Source organism: Nyctereutes procyonoides, unplaced genomic scaffold, assembly GCF_905146905.1.
Source record: "Nyctereutes procyonoides isolate TBG_1078 unplaced genomic scaffold, NYPRO_anot_genome, whole genome shotgun sequence".
NCBI lineage: Eukaryota > Metazoa > Chordata > Mammalia > Carnivora > Canidae > Nyctereutes > Nyctereutes procyonoides.
The window spans coordinates 3,834,456-3,857,528 of record NW_026575037.1 but is presented as its reverse complement, the minus strand read 5'-3'; the positions used below and the strand labels follow the sequence as shown (position 1 = coordinate 3,857,528).

The 23,073-nt window shown below is 41.8% G+C and overlaps 1 protein-coding gene across 7 annotated transcripts in view; it reads left to right on the top strand.

Annotated features, from left to right (window-relative positions):
- The first annotated feature begins 7,800 nt into the window (after positions 1–7,800).
- The window catches only part of COP1 (COP1 E3 ubiquitin ligase), a 246,944-nt gene continuing 231,671 nt past the window's right edge, over positions 7,801–23,073 (top strand). For 4 of the 7 annotated variants that reach the window (XM_055319205.1, XM_055319201.1, XM_055319204.1 and 1 more), the window contains exon 1: positions 7,801–8,509. In XM_055319205.1, coding sequence (XP_055175180.1) covers positions 8,097–8,509 — 413 coding nt within the window. In that variant the 5' untranslated portion in view covers positions 7,801–8,096. The remainder of the gene's footprint in view (positions 8,510–23,073) is intronic. The other 3 variants (XR_008663627.1, XM_055319200.1, XM_055319202.1) reach the window with 1 other exon arrangement.

The following is a 23,073-nucleotide window of genomic DNA, read 5'->3' as shown; positions in this document are numbered from 1 at the left end:
GGTTTAGTGCCACCATCAGCCCCGGGTGTGATCCTGGGGACCTGGGATCCGGTCCCACATTGGGCTCTCTGCATGGGGCCTGCTTGGGTCTCTGCCTCTCTCTGTGTCTCTCATGAATAAATAAATAAAATCTTAAAAAAAAATTACCAAATGGACTCGGGAAATAAAAGGAAACATGTCAGAATGAATCCTTGTTTTACTTGACCTTGTTTTATTTATCGCCCTCAAAGGTTAGCAATAGGCTCCCACACTAACTTCTCTTACAACCGGATACAAATCTAATTATAATTATTATATATAATTATTATAACCCTTCATTCTAGCTTGTTTACAGAAGTTCACAATCCAGTGCTACCTTAGCATTCCCAATTTCCTACAGAATTTAGTAGATGATAGGAGCATGTATTGCAGTAGATATCACAGTACAACTGGAGCACAATTACATTTACATCTGAATGCTTGGGGTACTGGGCAGAAAGAAACGCACAATCTAGGAAGGAGTCTTGATGCAAATTACAGTGAAACAGCTTGCTGTTTTATTTTATTTATTTTAAAGATTTTACTTATTTATTCATGAGAGACACACACACAGAGAGAGGCAGAGACACAGGCAGAGGGATGTGGGACTTGATCTCAGGTCTCCAGGACCAGGCCCTGGGCTGAAGGTGGCGCTAAACCTCTGAGCCACCCGGGCTGCCCTGTTTTAAACACATCTTGATTCTAGTACACACGTTCCCAGATTGTTTAGTTATGCCGTGTTGCATGGATGGCTGGTCAAATCCATGGAGCAAAAGATTTAATGTTACCTACTTCAATTTCAACATGAGGTGTTTTTTTTTTTCTTTTGTCCTTTATTATCTGTCTACACCTCATGATGACACCAATTGTTCTCTTGAATTCATTAGAATTCATTAGGCCTCTTTCTGTTTTGGTTTATTACATTCAAGCAGATCTAAACCTACCCATATATTCATAAAATACATACATATTACTGACGAGCAAATGTTTTTCTAGTCCATGTTGTTTTTTCCCAGTCTTGAGCATTTTTTTTTTTTAAACTAACTAACTCAGGCAGCCCCGGTGGCTCAGCGGTTTAGCGCTGCCTTCAGCCTGGGGAGTGATCTTGGAGACCTCGAATCGAAACGAGTCCCACGTCGGGCTCCCTGCATGGAGCCTGCTTCTCCCACTCCCTGTGTCTCTGCCTCTCTCTCTGTGTGTCTCTCAAGAGTAAATAAAAAAATCTTTAAAAATAAAATAAAACTAACTATTCAGTAAGTTGCATTCATATTCACACAGTTCCACCTGTAATCTTTCATAGTTACAATACTTCTGGTTGGCTTAGGACCTATTTTACAACTGCCTTGACTAAATTTGCTAGTAGTAGCTTGCCAAAGAGGTGCTTTAATAAAGGAAATTAACTTCTTTTAATATGTTGACTGACTTACCAAGGTATTAACGTTATTAGTTTACCTTCTCTAAAGAAGTGCTTGTAATTTCACATAGGAAGACTGGGAGAATAGAATAAAAGCTAACAATGCCGGTCGCCTGGGTGGCTGTGAATGGCGTGATGCTGGAGACCTGGGATCGAATCTCACATCAGGCTCCCTGCATGGAGCCTGCTTCTCCCTCTGCCTGTGTCTCTGCCTCTCTCTCTGTGTCTCTCGTGAATAAATAAATAAAATCTTAAAAACAAAAAAAAGCTAACAATGCCATTCTAGCAATGAAAACATTGTGGTAGACATTTTCGGAAAAGTTGTCTGCAAATAGTAACTCTTAATAAATTATAATTCTCCATAGGTAACTGTCTACCTCTGTTTTTTTTTTTTTTCTACCTCTGGTTTTAATGCATGAGTTGGAGCTTTTCATTTTAGCAGTAGACGATGGAATATTTTCTTCTAGATGTATTATTATGCTATTGCATTGTAGAAACTTTTCTATCTCTCCTGTCCATTCACACTGACAAATATATTTTTTTCTCCCTAACTCAGTTTAGCTTTTTACTACTGTGTTTATTTCACATCTCTTATTTTTTTTTTTAAACAGGACAACCCCATTAAATAAAAAAAAAAATAACAGGAGGCTATTATTCAATAAGAGACTTGGTTGGACAGCAAACAGGGAGAACAGGCAGCAAACTCTAAAGATGAAGCAGACAGATAAAGCTTTTTAGAAAAGTTTTTTTTTAAGATTTTATTTATTTATTCACGAGACACACACACACACACACACACACACACACACACAGAGGCAGAGACACAGGCAGAGGGAGAAGCAGGCTCCATACAGGGAGCCTGATGCAGGACTCGATCCTGGGACTCCAGGATCACGCCCTGAGCCAAAAGCAGACGCTCAACTGCTAAGCTACCCAGGGATCCCTAGAAAGGATCTTTTTTGAGAGATCAGTTACCAAAAGGCAGGACTAGTTGGAGGTATAAACTAGCAGCCTTGTTTCTCTTATATATTATATTTGGATAAGGCACTTTGTTTTTTATTTACTATAGACTTTTTAAAAAAATTATTTATTTATTCATGAGAGACACAGAGAGAGGCAGAGAGAGAAGCAGACTCCATGCAGGGAGCCTGATATGGGACTTGATCCCGGGATCCCCAGGATTGCACCCTAGGTGGAAGGCAGGCGCTAAACCGCTGAGCCACCCAGGGATCCCTAGATTTATACCTAACATGGGGTTCGAACTCACAAATCCAACATCAAGAGTCACATGTTATTCTGACTGAGCCAGCCAGGTGCCCCTGGATTAGCCACTTTGGAACTCTGTCCAGAAAGTTGTCTTCTTGGCAATTCCATTGCATCTTACTTCATTAACAATATTTTCATAAAAGACTTTGGATTTTTGTCTTGTCATTTTTGTCATTTATGTGATTAATATATTTAACAATGTGATGGAATTTTTTCAATTAGTAAGGCTTAGTTTTTATTCTACATTGTTTCATTTTTCATAACGTTTTCTTATCTTCTCCTATTTGCTTCTTTTCCTGAGTTGTCTGACTTCCTCAGTATGTGTGTGTTGTGTGTGTTTTGCCATGCTTCCTCTTTTCTCTTCTGCTTTTCCAGAACATCCTGCCTAGAAACGAATAAGGACCGTGCACTTTGAAAATAGTCTTTATAGATTTAACTGATATAAAAGGGAAATTCCATTACATCACATCTCCCATCTCCTCAGCTTCCTTTTTTAAATTTAGATTTTACTGAAGCCAGGTTCCAAAGAGGTAATACAAAGCACTGATGATTTTTTCCTAGGAGACTTCTCAGCTAAGGTCATACTACTTTTGTCCCCCCAGTAAGCTACCTGGAAGGAAGAGACTTTTTTAAATATATTTCTTGGACATTCCCTACTTAATGATCACAGTGTTTCTCAAAGAGTTAGGTTCACTTGGGTGCTGCTAAGAATGCATATTCCACAGGCGCTACCCTAGACCTAGAATCTCAGGAACTTGTAGTTTTACTTTTCATGTACTGGACTTTCACCTGTGCCTCAACCTGAATTTTTTGTCACTGCTAGATTTGCTTAGTTGAATGTATTTTTCATCTACTTACTCAATACATCCCAAACTAAAGCATCCACTGGACATCTCCCATTCTGTTATCATGCTATCATCCCTGGACTCATCTTTTAGTCATTCTTCTCTGTATTCCATCATTTTTTTTAAAAAAAGATTTTATTTATTTATTCATGAGAGACACAGAAAGAGAGGCAAAGACATAGGCAGAGGGAGAAGTAGGCTCCCCGAGGGAAGCCCTATGTGGGACTCGATCCCAGGACTCCAGGACCATGCCCTGAGCCAAAGGCAGATGCTCAACCACTGAGCCACCCAGGTATCCCTTTATTCTATCACTTAAAAAATAGTTTTATTTAAGTAATCCTTGTAACTAACATGGGTCTCAAACTCATGATCCCGCAGTCAATAGTCAAACACTTCTGTCTGAGGCAGCCTGGTACCCCTGGATTCCATGATTTTTTACTTCATCAATTTATTGGCCTTCGTGCTAAGTCCTGGGAAAGACAGTAATGAATAACACAGACATTGCATCATGCCCTCGGGGATGGTAAAGATTCTTTTACAGAGAATAACTTAATCCTATAGATTCTTTTGTGTTTTTCTCAGAATACTACTCTACTTTCTTTGTCAGCACCCTAATCTAGAATATCACTTATGTTTGGACTGCCACCACTTTTTCCTAATTAGTTTCTTTGCTCCAAATCTCTCACCTCTTCTGAAAGATTAGTTTGCTGAAAACTTAATCTTCAAAACACTTTGAATATATTTTACCCCCTTGCAATGCTTTGTTTCCAACTGCCTGTAGGTGGATTCAAGGCTTTTTACAATCTGGTCCCCAGATGAGTTTTTGCTGAATTAACTTTCCTCCCTGTAAAATAGATATTTGAATTTGATATAGGTATTTGTTAAAAAAATATTTTTTATTTATGTATTTATTCATGAGAGACACAGAGAAAGAGGCAGAGACATAGGCAGAGGGAAAAGCAGGCTCCTCGCAGGGAGCCTGATGTGGGCATTGATCCTAGGATCACGCCCTGGGCCAAAGGCAGGCACCAAACCGCTGAGCCACCCAGGCGTCCCTAGGTGTTTTTCCTTATTTATTTTCTGGGCTCATGACTTTAATTGCACTTTATTTTTTTAAAATATTTTATTTATTTATTCATGATAGTCACACAGAGGGGGAGAGAGAGAAGCAGAGACATAGGCAGAGGGAGAAGCAAGCTCCATGCAGGGAGCCCGATGTGGGACTCGATTCCGGGTCTCCAGGATCGCGCCCTGGGCCAAAGGCAGGCGCTAAACCGCTGCGCCACCCAGGGATCCCCTGATTGCGCTTTCTATTTGACGAAGCCACACTTTTCTTTTCTTTCTTTCTTTTTTTTTTTTTTAAAGATTTTATTTATTTATTCATGAGAGACATAGAGAGAGAGAGGCAGAGACACAGAGCCACAGGCAGAGAGAGAAGCAGGCTCCAAGCAGGGAGCCCGACCTGGGACTGGATCCAGGTCTCCAGGATCACGCCCTGGGCTGAAGGCAGATTCTAAACCGCTGAGCCACCCAGGCTGCCCCATATTTTTCTTTTAAGGCTCATCCTCCAACCTAAAACATGGCTGGCCCTTAGCACTTGCTCTTCTTTCTGCTCCTATGATGTTTCTCTGCTTTACTCATTAAGCACATAGCATGTACTCTTTGGTAACATTACTTATCTTTTATGTATTTTTCTAATTCTCCAATTATTCTTTAAGCTTCTTGAATATAGGAACAATGTTTTTTGTACTTCTTTATCTCTTCCCTGCCTAGTCCAGGCCTAAGTGTACTGTTTGATATACATTCATCACATTCTTTACATTTAGTTTTTAATGCATTCCTTCATCAATTAATTATTGAATGGCCAATAAGAACCAATATGGTCCTGTCTTTTTTTTTTTTGGTCCTGTCTTTAATGGAGCTTACACTTTAGTTGTAAAAATGGGCTTTAAGTAAATAATTCAACTAAAAATGAGACCAATTACTTTATTCATTCATGTTTTATTTCATATGTTTTATTAAATGCTCTATTTATTCATGTTATTCACCAACTTATTTGTTAGTCAAGAAATATTTTGGGTGCCTGGGTGGCTCAGTCCATTACACATCTGCCTTCTGCTCAGGTTGTGATTCCAGAGTCCTGGGATCCATTCCTGCATCTGTAGGAAGCCTGCTTCTCCCTCTGTCTCTGCCTCTCTGTCTCATGCATGCATGCATGCATGCATGAATGAATGAATAAATAAATAAATAAATAAATCTTTTAAAAAAGAAATATGTAATAAGATCCTATTATAGACCAGGTATGTTACATGCTGGGGAATACAAGGCTGAAGCTAATTGGCTAATAGAGGAGAATCATATACGAACCACTAAAATAAAAATGTTATAAGAGCAAACAAAATATTCTAGGCGCACAAAGTAGGGTGTAACTATCTCTGCTGAAGAGTCAGTAAGGCTTCACATTTCAGGGATGCCTAGGTGGCTCAGCAGTTGAGCATCTGCCTTTGGCTCAGGGCAGGAACCTGGAGTCCCACATCCAGCTTCCAGCATGGGGCCTGCCTATGTCTCTGCCTCTCTCTGTGTGTCTCTCATGAATAAAAACACTTAAAAAAGTCTTAAAAAAAAAAAAAAGGCTTCACATTTCAGTTGGGTATTGAAAGCGAAGTTAATAAGGGGTTGGATAATGCAATACTCACACAAGGAGGGTGGGGTGGTTCTTGGAAATCTGATAAGCTCATTTATCATTATCCTGAGCAAAAAGTAGGAAGGTGGGAAGGTAAGCAGCAAAGGCTGATGTGGGGATGGCAGCCTTTTGATGGAACACTGCTCAGATGAATGGCTAGGTCTTTTTGTTGGGCTTTCATCAGGGCCCCTCTGGTTCAGTTCATTCAGCATGGATAAAGGTTCCTAGGGAAAGGTCTTCAAAGGACAGAATTAAATCTGGGATCTTGGGCAGCCCTGGTGGCTCAGCGGTTTAGCACCGCCTTCGGCCCAGGTTGTGACCCTGGAGACCCTGGATGGAGACCCACGTTGGGCTCCCTGCATGGAGCTTGCTTCTCCCTCTGCCCGTGTCTCTGCCTATTTCTCTCTCTCGCTCTGTGTCTGTCATGAATAAATAAATAAAATCTTTAAAGAAAAATAAATCTGGGATCTTTCCAAGAACCACAGGACAAGAATTGGAAAAGAATACCGAAAACAACCCAGTTGTTTCTAATTTACGTCACCCAGAATCTTGGGGAGTCTCAAAATGGCAATTGAAGAACCTGTATCCAATTTTCCGTATCCCAAAAAGCTACCAGAAATTACACATTTCTTTTCTTTCTTCTTCTTCTTCTTTTTTTTTTTTCGTGGTATTAAGCGCCAGGTTTCCCTGTGTTGTGGTAGAGGATATCAGATCCACATTAAACCGAGATTCTGGCTGAGCCGTGGTCAGATCAGATATAATTGGTTTTCTCGTCATCGTCATGCTTGATTTGGTAAATTCACGTTTCAAGATACAAGGCAGCACGGTCGGACCAATAATAATCGATAACACTTGCTACGATGTTTGCGATCTACAAAGCACCGGCGACTGACTTCATCTTAATGGACTCCTCACAACCGCGTGGAATGAACGGTTTGGCTGCAGAGCCCAGACTCGTTGAGGGTCAACGCGGGGCTCTTCTCAGCCGCTCAGAGCCCCGGGTCTTCTCCGTAGCGTCCGCGGAGGCTTCAGAAGGCGACTCGGAAGCGCCTGCCATGCCCTCGCCGCGGGCTCCCGCCGCCCGCCCGGAGGCAGCTCCCTCTCGGCCTTCGGGAAGGCGGTGGCCGCCACGCAGTGGTGCGGCCGGTCCGCGCCAGCGCCGCTCCGAGACGGGGGCCGCGACCCGGGCCGCCGCCAGGGTCGGCGCCCAGAGCGCGTGCGCAGTCGCTCCAGGCGCGCTCCCTGCCCCGCCAGCTCCCAAGCGCGGGCGCCACCGTATCATTCCTTCCCCTCTCCGCAGCCCTTTCACCCTTCGGGACAGCCCCACCCCTCCCCCTCCCCTGCCCCCTCCCCCTCCCCCTCCCCCCCTTCCCCCCGCGCGTCCCCCGCCGCTCGGCTGCGGACGAGCGCGGCCCGCGTTGCTAGGCCGCCGCCGGGGGCGCGCCGCGCGCGTCCCAGCCGCCCTCGAGGTTGTCTCCGCCGCCGCTCCCGCCCCTTCCGCCGCTCGCGCGCGCGCACGGCCGGCCCTCGGCGCGCCCCGGTTGGCTGCGGCGGGGCTCGCGGCGGTGGCGGCCTCGGCGGCGGTAGTGGTTCCTCCTCCGCTGTTTCAGTTTCCTCCGCCCCCTCCTCCCGTCGGACGCGGCTGTGTGCTCGCCTTAAACAAAAAAAAAAAAAAAAAAAAAAAAAAACGAAAAAAGAAAAAAGAAAAAAGAAAAAAAAAAGATCAACTTTATTGTTCCTCAGCCCCACCTCCCGGCGCGGCGCGCGGCCTCAGGATGCACTGAGGTTGCGGGGAGGTGGAGGGGAGGGAGGCGGCGGCGGCGGGTCGCGGTCCCTCTCCGAGCGCCCGGCCGGAGGTGGGGGAGGCACGATGTCTGGGAGCCGCCAGGCCGGGTCGGGCTCCGCCGGGACCAGCCCCGGCTCCTCGGCGGCCTCCTCGGTGACTTCCGCCTCCTCGTCCTTGTCCTCCTCCCCGTCGCCCCCTTCGGCGGCGGCGGCGGCGGCGGCGGCGGCGGCGTCCGGCGGGGCGGCCCAGGCCGCGGGGCCGGGCGGCCTCGGGGGCCCGGCGGCGCGGCCTGTGCTGGTGGCGGCCGCCGTGTCGGGCAGCGGCGGCGGGGCGGTGTCCGCGGGCCAGTCTCGGCTCAGCTGCGCGGCCAGGCCCAGCGCCGGCGTGGGAGGGAGCAGCTCCGGCCTCGGCAGCGGCAGCCGGAAGAGACCTCTGCTCGCCCCCCTGTGCAACGGGCTCATCAACTCCTACGAGGACAAAAGCAACGACTTCGTGTGGTGAGTTGGGAGAGAGAGCATCGCCCTGCCCGTCGCGGAACGAGGACTTTGCCGCGTGTGGGCTGGCGGGTGCGGCGGGAGGGTGGTCTAGGTGGTGCCGGGGCGGCGTCTGCAGACCCTCAGGCCGGTGGAGGACGTGGGGGTGACTGCGGAGGCCCCGGCTGCTGGGGAGGAAGCGAGGGGAGTCCAAGGAAGGGGCCGAGAAGGAAGGTCGGGTGAGCGGTGGTGCGTAAACGGGGAGAGTTGGGCCTGGCCTTGCCCTTTTTTTTTTTTTTTTTTTTTTTTTTCCCCCCTGGTGAATTTTCTGCTTTCTGGTGAATCCGACACCCTGTCGGTCCGGATTTCTTGTTGGACTTGTAAAAGGAGAGGATTAAGCTTCCTGGGAGGCTGAGGGACGGAGTTGGTCAAATTTGCTTATTGAAAGTAGGGTAGGTGGTGCTCCAGACGTGGGTATGGGTATTTTAAGGAGAAGTAGTATTTCATGTCAGTATCCCTCGTGTGTGTGTGTGTGTGTGTGTGTATAAATATCCTCCCACTTCAAAGGGTAGGCCACTGTAGTCATAAAAATCTGCTCACAAAAAAATTCCGCTTGTCACTAAATGCCTTGGACGCGAGGGAACCACATTTATTCAACAGCGTCCATGTGTCGGATGCAGCTGTACTACATTTGTGTGACAGGTTACAGTGCCCTGGAACTTCTGATGTGAGGATCGCCAGGTAGGTAGACACCTTGTCATCATAGTTGGCATCCTGAACGACACACAGTAGCATACCGTTAGGATGTCTGGCAGAGTTGGGCTGTCTGTATCAAGTGAGAGATGGAGTGGATTGTCTTGCTGGAAGTGTTTTGGGATTTCTCCTTGGGGTTTTGTGTCCAGAACCCAATCCAAACAGTAGGAGTAGGAGAAAGGAATTGCTTCTAGTTAAGTGAGAACGGGTAGGATTTTACACTTTTCTTTTGGAGGAGATTGTTGATAGACTTAGAACATGAGTAGGAAGTTGGCCTGCGCTGTCATTGTAGGGGAAGTTGATTTACCTCAGGGTTGAAGATGATGTGAGTTGGCATCATTAGGTGAGATTGGGCTACACGATGGAACTGTAGGAAAGATAATTGATTAGAGTTTCTAGGTCTTGCAGTAAAATTATCTTCACTCCTATTTCTGCTTTGGTCTTACTCTGGATTGAGACAATTAATTCGTTTCTCATTGAAACCTGGCTATAATTGTTATTTATAAATAATTTAACTAGCTTATGGGTGGGTCTAAGAGGTGTTTGTGCTCATACTCCATAAGAAGGGTGCCATATGATGAAGTAGAAGCTGATGAAACAAAATGAGGATTTTCAAAATTTCTCTTCTCTCTTTCTCTTTCTTTTTCTTCTTCTTTCTTTTTTTTTTTTTTTTTTTTTTTAGATTTATTTATTCATGAGAGACCCAGAGAGAGGCAGAGGCACAGGCAGAGTGAGAAGCAGGCTCCCTGCAGGGAGCCTGATGTGGTGACTCCATCCCAGGATCCCCATCACACCCTGGGCTGAAGGCGGCGCTAAACCGCTGAGCCACCCGGGCTGCCTGGATTTGTCTTTTTAACCACCATTTGCATTCGAATTAACTAATTAGTTTATTTATTTTATTTTTAAAAGATTTTATTTATTTATTTATTCATGATAGACATAGAGAGAGGCAGAGACAGGCAGATGGAGAAGCAGGCTCCAGGCGGGAGCCCGACGTGGGACTCGATCCCGCGTCCCCAGGATCGCGCCCTGGGCCAAAGGCAGGCGCTAAACCACTGAGCCACCCAGGGATCCCCGCATTTTAATTTTTAGAGGGCTAAAAGAAAACAAATATGCCAGCATTCCTATAGGTGCACTGAAATAGTGAAGATGTGAGAAATAAGAGAATCAGTAATTTATTCAACAGATATTTATTTGGCACACACTGTCTGCCAGGCACTGTGAGTTGCATATTGACTATTTTGTAGGGAATTAAAGAGCCATAGGATAATATAAGCAGTTGGCACTGGTTTTTGTTGTTGTTGTTTGTTTTTGTTTTTTGCAAGGAGGGTGTGGTGGTGGTGGTAAGATCATTAAAATTTTTGTCACCTAATTTTTGACTATTTCAGTCTACTCTCCCAAGTCCTAACCTGGAAGTTCCAAGTGAAAGTCTTCTGTTAAAAATTGTGAATGTTTCACTTTCTAAAAATCTCATTAGTCCATTATTTCTTTTTCTGGTGAGATTGAATATTTAGAAGAATTCATTAATGGAAATCTATTTTCCCAATTCTCAAGCTAGATTTGATTTGGCCAAGCTTCTGGGGTAGAAGATAGGGATTAAACAAGGTCCAAGGAAATCTTTTTCCTTTTTTTTTTTTTTTGAATAGGACTTTTTTTTTTTTTTTTTTAGATTTTTATTTATTTATTTATTCATGAGAGAGAGAGAGAGAGAGACAGAGAGAGAGAGGCAGAGACACAGGCAGAGGGAGAAGCAGGCTCCATGCAGGGAGCCTGATGTGGGACTAGATCCCGGGTCTCCAGGATCAGGCCCTGGGCAGAAGGCAGCCCTAAACCGCTGAGCCACCAGGGCTGCCCCAAGGAAATCTTTTTCATTTCTAATTGGCTCTGGGTGGTTGGTCTGGTATTGTTATGTTCAAGGTCAAACTGTGAACCAACCCAAATTACTCTGTGCTTTTACATCCAAGTGAAGCTAAAGTTTGAATAATAGTGATAATTTCTTATTCATCATATTTTATTTTATTTTATTTTTTAGATTTTTATTTATTTATGATAGTCACACACACACACACACAGACAGACAGAGAGAGAGAGAGAGAGAGAGAGAGAGAGAGAGGCAGAGACACAGGCTGAGGGAGAAGCAGGCTCCATGCACCGGGAGCCCGACCTGGGATGCGATCCCAGGTCTCCAGGATCACGCCCTGGGCCAAAGACAGGCGCCAAACCGCTGCGCCACCCAGGGATCCCTATTCATCATATTTTAAACTTATATTTATACTTCACATTTTATTTTATCCTTGGAACAATTCTGTGAAATTATAGATAGCTTCTAGTTTTGATATAATAGATTGTATTCCCATTGAGACACAAAGAAGTAACTTTGTTTCACATTGGACAGCTAAGTGGCAAAAAGAACTCAGATCTCCCAGTTCTCAATTTTGTGCTTTATTTGTATGGATTAGAAAATTTGGGGTGACTTGGTGGTCCAGTCGCTTAAGCATCTGCCTTCTGCTCAGGCCGTGATCTCAGGGTCCTGGGATCCAGGCAAGGCCCATTTCTGGAGCCCTGCCTAGCAGAGTCTGAGTCCCTTTGCTCCTCCCCTGGCTTGTGTGCTAGTGTGCTCCTTCTCTCTCTGTCTCAAATAAATAAAATAAAATAAAAAAAGAAAATTTATAAGTATATGTATTTGTACGTGTGGTCCTTTTTCTTTTACAGAACTTATTTTTAGGTAATCGCTACACCCTACCCGAGGCTCGAATTTATAAAACATACGAAGATCAAGAGTCCTGTGCTTCACCAACTGAGCCAACCAGGTGCCCCTAGCCTAGTGGTTCTTCAATGTGGTGGTTTGGAGGGAAATAGTTATTTTATTATTACACTTTTATCCCTGACCACTCCCTTCTTCCTGTTTACCTGTCCACATGCAAGAGATTGTACCGGAATTGGAGACTGGAATGATAGTGTAGTTTGGAAAAGCTACTTAGGTGATAGTGATGTGTTCTTTTCCTCTTGAAAGAGGAAAGAGGACAGTTGATTTAAAGTCAAAAGCCTGATTTTCAGTAACACGCATTCACCTCTTATGTCATATTTGAAAGTCAGTTTATATTTAATTGCAGAATTAACGAACATTTCAGGTTTTAACTGTTTCTTTCATAAAAAGTACTGAAAGTATATATCAAGTTGCAGATAATAATTATTATTATTATTATTTTAGATTTTATTCATTTTAGAGAGAGTGAGGGAGAGAGAGAATACCAGGAGGGGGGTGGGGGAGAGGGAGAAGGAAGCTCCCCAGTGAGCAGGGAGCCTGAGGCAGGGCTGGATCCCAGGACCCTAGAACTACGACCTGCGCTGAAGGCAGGCCACCCAGGCGCCCCATGTTGCAGATTATTTTGTTTTATAGTTGGAGAATCTGTAGTTCAGGAGAGCGTAGTATTTAGCTTGAAGTTGGATAAATCTTTGAAAAAAATTTTTTTTAATTTTTATTTATTTATGATAGAGAGAGAGAGAGAGAGAGAGGCAGAGAGAGGCAGAGACACAGGCAGAGACACAGGCAGAGGGAGAAGCAGGCTCCATGCAGGGAGCCCGGCGTGGGATTCGATCCCGGATCTCCAGGATCAGGCCCTGGGCCAAAGGCAGGCGCCAAACTGCTGCACCACCCAGGGATCCCAAATCTTTGAAATTTAAAGAAGTCATTGTTACTTTGATTTTTCTTACATGGTCCATTTAAATAACTATGAGTCTAAGATGACATCTTTAGCACGTTACTACTGCCTCTCCATTACATTAGCTTCTCCGACTACCTGAAATTACTTTTTCTATGCCTGCAAGTCTGTTATCCTGAGGCGGAAATAAGTATTTTCAAGTAGATTGTAAACCCTTGTGGGAAGGTTAATTCTGATCACCTGCCTGATACAAAATAGGTAGGATTTACATTAAAAAGATATACTGTTTAATAAATACGTGACTTTCTCCTGTCATACTATTAATAATAGACTGTCCTAGGGTGCCTGGGTGGCTCAGTTGGTTAAGCGTCTGCCTTTAGCTCAGATCATGATCCCAGGGTCTTGAGATGAAGCCCTGCATCAGGCTCCTTGCTCAGTGGAGAATCTGCTGCTCCCTCTGCCCAACCCCCTCATGCTCACATGCATTCTTTCTCTCTCTTCTCTCTCTCTCTGTGAAATAAGCAAATACAGTCCTTTTTTTTATTTAAGATTTTATTTATTCATGAGACACACACACACACACACACACAGAGAGAGAGAGAGAGAGAGAGAGAGAGAGGCAGAGGGAGAAGCAGGCTTCAGGCAGGGAACCCGACGTGGGACTCCATCCGGGATCTCCAGGATCACGCCCTGGGCTGAAGGTGGCGCTAAACCACTGAGCCACCCGGGCTGCCCAACAAATACAGTCTTTAGAAAAAATAATAGACTGTCCTGAGGAAGCTCTGGGTTTAATGGGAAGAGAGACTTTTAGTCATTTAATTATAGTATCATATCCTGGCATTGTTGCTTCTCTTAGTACTATGGCAGGTATTACTCTTTTGAATTTACATGTCTCGCAGTCCTCAACATAGCTCTAGGAAGCCATTACCTATTAATCACATTTAGCACTAAAGATGAAATCTGTTTGATCATTGTTGCTGTTGGGTTTTTCAAACTATCAAAAAGTGAAAACAGGAGATACTACATAACTTGTCATTACAAAGAGAACTTTGAACTTAGGGTTACATACTTATATACAGTGTGTATCTTACTGGATATCAGAGTGAAAAAATTTGAAACTTAATTATGGTATATAATTTTCTTTGGGACAGAAAAGTAAGTGGAAAATTTAGGTGGCCTTTTGGAACCACAGCTAGTTTATAAGTAGGACTAAATGTAATTTAAAGAGCTGTTAAAGCATATTCAACTACTGAAATAAACTTTAGAATTTATTATGTTGTTATTGTAGTAATATCAAAGTGAAGCTTCCTTGAATCTGCCAAACTGAAAATCTTTCTTGAATCTGCCAAACTGAAAAATCTTTCTTATAATGCACTTACTGTTTGGATGACAATGATGGCGAAAGATACTCTGCAGGAAATGATATCATATCTTAGCAGTTCATTATGATCTTTCTGGCTATCAGATGATGGATTGTCAGTATCATTGTTAGCAGACTTACGTGAATCAAATGGTAGAGCAAATGAAAGAAGATTATGAAGCAGGATTTGAAAGACTATTGACTTGAATTCTGGACTATAAATTGAAAGGGAGGTACTGATGAAGTAGTTGTTCATTAGTAAAGAATGTGTTGATTTTTAGTTGTCCTTACCTTTTACAAATCTTTCCTGACAGTAAGACAACATTACTTACTTGACTGTATTCTAAAAGTTGTTATTTTTTATTTAAAAATTTAAAAAAATGTTTTTTTACATAATCCCTACACTCAGTGTGGTGCTGGAACCCACAAACCCGAGATCAAGAGTTTCATGCTCTACTGACTGAGCCAGCCAGGTGCCGCTAAAAAAATTGTTATTGATTAAAGTAATAAAGCCTTAATTAAACCTTGTTACTGATTTTTTCTCCTTACATATGTATATTGTTACTGGTGTTTTCTTTCGGTTTTAAATAATCATTTAACCTGCGACCCTTTTCCTCAGAGCTTTGTAGCTTGGAAGGAAAGCTTTAATAGTGGAATTAGTTTTCTTTATCCTGTTAGGATTTGTATTGTACAAAATAAAATGCTTCTTAAATTCTTGACTTGTTTTTATATATGGTGTCTCCCCATCTGTGCTGTTCAGTTTGCTTGTTCTTTGCCCTCCCCATCTGTGCTGTTCAGTTTGCTTGTTCTTTGCCCTCTTTATTCATATATGTATGTACCAGATTCTAGATGTATAGGTTCTTACCATCTCAACTAATATTTCTTAATTGAGAAACATGAGTAGCATGTTTTCTCTTTATATTTTCATATATGTTCTTTAATTTTTCATAATTTTCATGAACTGAGTTGTCTATTTTTTTTAATATTTTATTTATTTATTCATGAGAGACACACAGAGGGAGAGGCAGAGACACAGGCAGAGGGAGAAGCAGGCTCCATGCAGGGAGTCCCATGTGGGACTTGATCCCAGGTCTCCAGGATCACGCCCTGGGCCAAAGGCAGGTGTTCAACCGCTGAGGCACCAGGCGTACCCTCTCTATTTCTATATAGAGAGGAAGGTGGGTTGTAATAGGTGGTCTGATTTCTGTTCATTGTAATTCTGGTATTAACTTTTGGGAATTCCATCCTTCTCTCTTCCTTGTATGTGTGATTTGGGGTGAGTGCTCATTTTCCTCAAATTCAGAGTTGGAATACATGATGACAGGCCCAAGTAATCTCATGTATTGAAATTCCAATTCCCTGGCCTCAGTATTAGTTCAAGGATGGGCATTTTGGCTTTAATGGAGTTAATGAGACAAAGTGAGTTAAGTAAAAATTATAGATAACTATTTTTGGGATTCTTTTAGATAGTTGTAACTCAAAATTAATAAATGCCACGTTCACTCCAAATTGAATGTGCTGTACTAACCATTAGCTTGGTACACATACTCCTAATAAAATATGTGCTCCAATATAAGCTTTTATAATTTGCAAGGCACTATTCTAGTGGTTTAACATTAGCTACTCAATCTTCACAATAATTGTTTGATACAGATACTTTTATCATTTCCATATTGTAGATGAGAAAATGAAGGTAGAGAGTAATTTGTTGGAGTTCATATAGTTAATAATGATGGTGTCAGTATTTATATCCAGACATTCTGGCTCAGAGCTCAAGCTAACCACTGTATTACCTTGCCTTTAATTTAGAAATTCAGTGGCTGGAGCTTTTGTTTAAAATCAGCTTAATTGGGCACCCTGGGTGGCTCAGTGGTTTGGTGCCGCCTTCAGCCCAGGTTGTGATCTTGGAGACTGGGATCCAGTCCCACGTCGGGCTCCCTGCATGGAGCCTGCTTCTCCCTTTCTCTCTCTCTCTCTCTGTCTGTCTCTCATGAATAAATAAATAAAATCTTTTAAAAATAATAAAATAAAATCAGCTTGATTAATATATAGACAATGATAGTAGTCACTAGTTTTTTTTTTTTTTTTAATTTATTTGAGACTGAGAGCACAGAGGTCAGGGGGCAGAGGGAGAAGGAGACTCCCTGCTAAGCAGAGAGCCCAACCTGGGGCTACATCTCAGGACCCCGAGATCATGACTTGAGCTGAAAGCAGATACTTTACTGACTTGAGTTGCCTGAGTGCTCCAATGGTGGTCACTAGTTTTAATTGTATAGTTTAATTCATTGAGTTTTGACAAATAATAAACCCTAATAAAGACCTAGAACATTTTTTTCACTCTAGAAAGTTCATTGTGCCAACACTCTGCACTCTATCTGCTACCCTCACTTTGACACCTGGCAAATTTTTCTAACACTAGTAGTGATTTTTCTAACACTAGCAGTTTTTCCTTCCCTAGGATTTTGTATTAAGAGAGTCATTCCGTATGTAGTCTTTTGTGCCTGACTTTTTTTATTTGGCATGTTTTTCAGATTTAATGTTGAATATACCACTAGTTTTTTTTTAATTTTTATTTATTTATGATAGTCACACACAGAGAGAGAGAGAGGCAAAGACATAGGCAGAGGGAGAAGCAGGCTCCATGCACCGGAGCCCGATGTGGGATTCGATCCCGGGTCTTTAGGATCAGGCCCTGGGCCAAAGGCAGGCGCCAAACCACTGCGCCACCCAGGGATCCCTAATTTTTTTCTATTAATTGCTGGATAGTATTCCATTATATGGATATAACATTTATTTATATACATAATCAATTTTAAAGAGATTTTAGTTTTTTTGTTTCTAGATTTTGGCAATTGTGAAGAAAGTTGTTGTAAACATTCTTGTCCAGGTATTCATGTGGACATACCTTCATATCTCTTGGGTAAATATTACGTATATTTTTTTCTTGGGTAAATAGGAGTGTATTGCTGGGTTGTATGCCCAGTACATGTTTAACTTTGCAGTACACTGCAAAACTATCTTTAAAAGTGGCTGTATCATTTTGCATTTCTTTTTTTTTTTAAGATTTTTTTTTTTTTAATTTATTCATGAGAGGCACAGAGACAGAGGCAGAGAGACACAGGCATAGGGAGAAGCAGGCTCCATGCTGGGAACTCAATGTAGGACTTGATCTCGGGACTCCAGGATCACACCTTGGGCTGAAGGCGGCGCTAAACTGCTGAGCCACCCTGGCTGCCCTCATTTTGCATTTCTATCAGTAATATAGAAGAGTTCCAGATCCACATTCTTTTTTTTTTCTTTTTTAAGATTTTATTTATTTATTCATGAAAAACAGAGAGAGGGGCAGAGATCTAGGCAGAGGGAGAAGGAGGCTTCCCTGTGGGGAGCCTGATGCCGGACTTGGTCCCAGGACCCCGGATCATGACCTGAGCCAAAGGTAGACACTCAACCACTGAGCCACCTAGGTGTCCCCCCAGAGCCACCTAGGTGTCCCCCCAGATTCACTCTTGCTAACATTTGGTGTTTCATTTTTTTTTAGTCTTTAAAATTTTAGTTATTGTACTGGGTGTGTAGTAGTATTTCATTGTCATAACTTGATTGCCTTAATGACTGATGACATTGAACATATTTCCATGTGCTTGTTTTCTCATTTGCATACATATGTTTTATAAAGTGTTCTACTCTTTTGCTCAATTTTCTTGTTTGTCTTGGGTTGTAGGGTTCTTTTTTTTTTGTAGGATTCTTTATATATGCTGGATACTAGTATTTTATGAGTCCTATATATTGCAATATTTTCTCCCACTCTGTTGCTTACCTTTTTTTTTTTTTTTAAAGATTTTATTTATTTATTCATGAGAGAGACACACAGAGAGAGAGAGAGAGAGGCAGAGACACAGGCAGAGGGAGAAGCAGGCTCCATGCAGGGAGCCTGGCGCGGGACTGGACCCCAGGTCTCCAGGATCACGCCCTAGGCTGAAGGCAGATGCTTAACCACTGAGCTACCCAGACGTCCCTCATGTTAGTTTTTATGTACCATGTGTGGTAAGGGTTGAAGATTTTTCCTCTCTGTTAGATAACCAGTGATTGTGGAACCTAATTGTTGAAAAGGCCATCTTTGTTCAGTGAATTTTCTTGGAACCTTTCTTAAAAATTAACCCTATGTGTATGAGTTTATTTCTGGAATCTTTGTTGTGTTGATCTATATGTTTATCTTTATGTCAATACCACACTGTCTTCATTACTATACCATTTTAGTAAATCTTGAAATCAGATAGTTTAATTTTGTTCCTGTATTTCAAAGTTATTTTGGTTATTTAGGTCCTTTGTATTTCCACGTGGATTTTATTTTATTTATTTATTTATTTATTTATTTATTTATTTATTTATTTATGAGCTCCAAGTGGATTTTATTTTATTTTATTTTATTTTATTTTATTTTTTTTTAATTTATTTATGATAGTCACACAGTGAGAGAGAGAGAGGCAGAGACACAGGCAGAGGGAGAAGCAGGCTCCATGCACCGGGAGCCCGACGTGGGATTCGATCCCGGGCCTCCAGGATCGCGCCCTGGGCCAAAGGCAGGCGCCAAACCGCTGCGCCACCCAGGGATCCCCCAAGTGGATTTTAGAATTAGCTTACCAGTTTCTTCAAAAAAGCATGCTAAGATTTTATTTTGGGTACTTTTTTCTTTTTTCTAATTTATGCATTCATTAGAGGCAGAGAGAGAGAGAGAGAGAGAGAGAGAGAGAGAGGCAGAGACATAGAGGGAGAAGCAGGCTCCTGCAGGAGCCCCATGTGGGACTCAATCCCAGATCCTGGGGATTAAATCCTGAGCCGAAGGCAGATGCTCAACTGCTGAGCCACGCAGGCATCCCTATTATGGGTTCTTTGAATCTCTGACTTAATTTGGGAAGATTTGACATCTTAATGACACTGAATCTTTGAACCATGAACATAATACGTTTCTTTAATTATTTAGGACTTTAATTTCTATTAGCAGTGCTTTATGATTTTGTAGTTTTCAGTGCTTGGAACTTGTATGTATTTTGTTAAACTTAGTCCTAAGTATCTCATATTTTGATGGTGTTGTATATATTATTTTATTTAAAAGATTTTATTTATTTATTCATGAGAGACACAGAGAGAGGGGCAGAGACAGGGAGAGGGAGAAGCAGGCTCCCTGTAGGGAGCCTGATGCAGGACTCAATATTATTTTAATTTCAATTTTTAACTGTTGCTAGCAATTTTAATTGTTGCTAATGAAATAAAATTTATTTTTGTATGTTGACTTTGTATCCTGTGATTGTTAAATTCACTTTGTTCTAATGGGTTTTTTTTGTAGATCCTATGGGGTTTTCTGAGAAGACAATTGTGTCATCTGCAAATCAAGACAGTTTTACTTTTTTCCAATTTGTATGCCCCATTTATTAATTCTTTGTTGATTTTGTTTTGTTTTGTTTGTTTTATATATTCATGAGTGATACAGGTTTTGTAAAAAATATGTGTTTATATGATTTGGTTTTGATATCAAGTGTATTAGTTTGCTAGGCTTTACATAATATAATAGACTGGGTAACTTAAATAATATAAATCTTTTTCTTACAGTTTTAGACTACAGTTTTAGTAGTCCAAGGTCAAGGTATTGACAGGTTTAGCTTCTTCTGAGGTCTCTCTTCTTAGCTAACAGATGGTCACCTTCTTGTTGTGTCTTGACATGGTCATCTTGTGATCTTTGTGTTGTCTTTATTCTGATTTCTTCTTATAAGGACACCAGTCATTGGATTAGGGGCCAATATATGATTTCATTTTACCTTAATTATCTCTACTTTAAGGCCTAGTTTTTAAAGAGTCCCATTCAGAGGTACTAGGGGGCTAGGATTTCAACCTAGGAATTTGGGGAAGGACACACACAGTTCAGCCCATCACACGGGTGATGCTGGTGATTCCCCCCCGCCCCCCCCTTTTTTTTTTTAAGGTTTTAAGGTTTTATTTATTTTTTCATGAGAGACAGAGACACAGGCAGAGGGAGAAGCAGGCTCCATGCAGGAACCCTGACATGGGACTCCAGGATTGGGCCCTGGGCCAAAGGCAGGTGCCAAACCGCTGAGCCACCCAGGGATCCCCATTGTTTATGGGATTTTAAAGGAATGCAGCTTCTTTCATTCCTGATAGTGGTAATTTGTGTTTTCTCTTTTTTTCTTGAACGGTTTAGAGGATTATTAATTTCATTAACCTTTTCAAATTAACTTGTGCTATTACTGATTTTCTATATAGTCTGTCCATTTTCTACCTTACTAATTTTTGGGTTTATTTTTCTTTCCTTTTTTTTTTTTTTTTAAAGATTTTATTTATTTATTCATGAGAGACAGAGAGAGGCAGAGACACAGACAGAGGGAGAAGCAGGCCCCACGCAGGGAGCTGGACGTGGGACTCGATCCCGGGTCTCCAGGATCAGGCCTTGGACCGAAGGCGGTGCCAAACCTCTGAGCCACCTGGGCTGCCCGGTATTACATTCTTTATGCCCATGTTGGGTTTCTCATACTTGTTTTATCAATTACCGAAAGAAGAGTGTTAAAATCTTTATTCCAAGTATAATTGTGGATTTGGTTATGTCTCCATTTAATTCTGTCAGCTTTTGCTTTGTGTATTTTGAATTTTTGTTAGGACACACACATTTATAGGTGGCGAATTGGGACACCTGGGTGGCTCAGAGGTTGAGGTCTGCCTTCGGTTCAGGGAGTAATCCCGGGAATTGGGATCAAGTTCCGCATCGGGCTCCATGTGAGGAGCCTGCTTCTCTCTTTGCCTATGTCTGTGCCTCTTTCTCTCTCTCATGAATAAATAAATAAATAAATAAATCTTTAAAGAAAAAAAAAGAAATAGAGGTGGTGAATTGATATCCTTTTCATTTTCAAATGTCCCTCTTTATTCCTGGTAATATTTGTTGTACAGCTTTTCCACCTTTTTATAAGTGGTGACATGGTATGTTTTTTTGGTCCTTCATTCATTTTTTTTTTTAAGATTTTATTCATGAGAGGCATCCTATTCCTTTTATTAAAAAAATTAATGTAAAATTGATAGCTCATAAAATTCACCATTGCCACCAGTTAATGTTTACGATTCACTAGTTTTTAATACATTCCTGGTATTGTGCAACCATTAGCACTATCTATTCCAGAACATGTCTGTCACCCCAAGGGGGAAACCCTATACTCATTAAATAGTCACTGCCCTTCTCTTCCCTTGGCAACCACTTTCTCTCACTTTTTCTAATTTGCTTTCTCTCTTTACAGATTTGCCTGTTCTGGACACTTCATATAAGTAGATTCATACAATATGTGGTCTTTTGTGTCTGGCTTAGCATATGTTTTTAAGCTTAATCTGTATTGTAGTGTGTATCACTTCATGGCTGAATAATATTCCATTATATCAATAGACCGTGCTTTATCCATTCATTCATTATCCATTTTTTTTTAAAATTCTTTATTTATTTATGATAGTCACACACACAGAGAGAGAGAGGCAGAGGCACAGGCAGAGGGAGAAGCAGGCTCCATGCACCGGGAGTCCGACGTGGGATTCGATCCCGGATCTCCAGGATCAGGCCCTGGGCCAAAGGCAGGCGCCAAACCACTGCGCCACCCAGGGATCCCATGTTTCCATTTTTTTTTATTTATTATGAATAATGTTCTTATGAATATTTGTGTAGAAGTTTTTGTTCGAATATAATGTTCTCCCGGCTCTGTATTATTTACCTAGGAGCATAATTACTAAAGTCATACGGTAATTCTGTGTTAAACATTTTGAAGAACTGCCAAACTGTTTTCCACAGAGGCTGTACCATTTTACATTCCCATCAGTAGTATGCAAGAGTTTAAATTTCTCCACATCCTCACCAACATATATTTTTAAAAAATTATAGTCAACATAGTGCATGTAAAGTATTTCATTGTGGCTTTGATTTATTTTCCCATATTGACTAGTGATATTGAACGTCTTTTTATGGGCTTATTGGCTATTATTACTTTTTAAAGGTTGTATTTTGATCTTCTTCTTCTTCTTCTTCTTTTTTTTTTTTTTTTTTGTATTTTGATCTTCAGTAGTTAACTTGGGTCAGTCAGTAGTATACTACTTCTATACTAGTAGCCAAAATAGAGTTCAGAGCAAAGTCATGGTCTGGCTTTTTACATTTTGGTTGAATGCATTTAATGTGGAGTTATGTGTTGTTTATAGTGTTTAGGTTTTTGTTGCAAGAACAGAAGGCTAATTTAATTGGTTTATATTTTACATTCAGTACTGTATTTATAAAACTTAGCCACTAAAACAATTCTTTTTTATTTAAATTTTTTTTTTAATTTTTAAAGATTTTATTTGTTCATGAGGGACAGAGAGAGAGGCAGAGACAAAGACAGAGGGAGAAACAGGCCTCTTGTGGGGAGCCTGATGCGAGACTTTATTGCAGGACCCCGGGATCAGCCCTGAGCCAAAGGCAGACGCTCAACCACTGAGCCACCCATGTGACCCTCAAACAGTTGTTTTTTAAAAGATTTCATTTATTTATTTGCGAGAGAGAGAGAGAGGGCATGAGCGGGGTGGGGGGAGGGGGCAGGGCAAAGGAGAGGGACAGACAGACTCCTTGTTGGGTATGGAGCCATTGAATTCAGAGCTTGATCCCAGGACCCTGAGATCATGACCTGAACTGAAATCAGTCGCTTAACTGATTGAGCCACCCAGGCGCCCCTTTAATCACTAAAAACACTTTTTAAAGAAAGTTACTTTAAAAAATCCACATAGGGGATCCCTGGGTGGCTCAG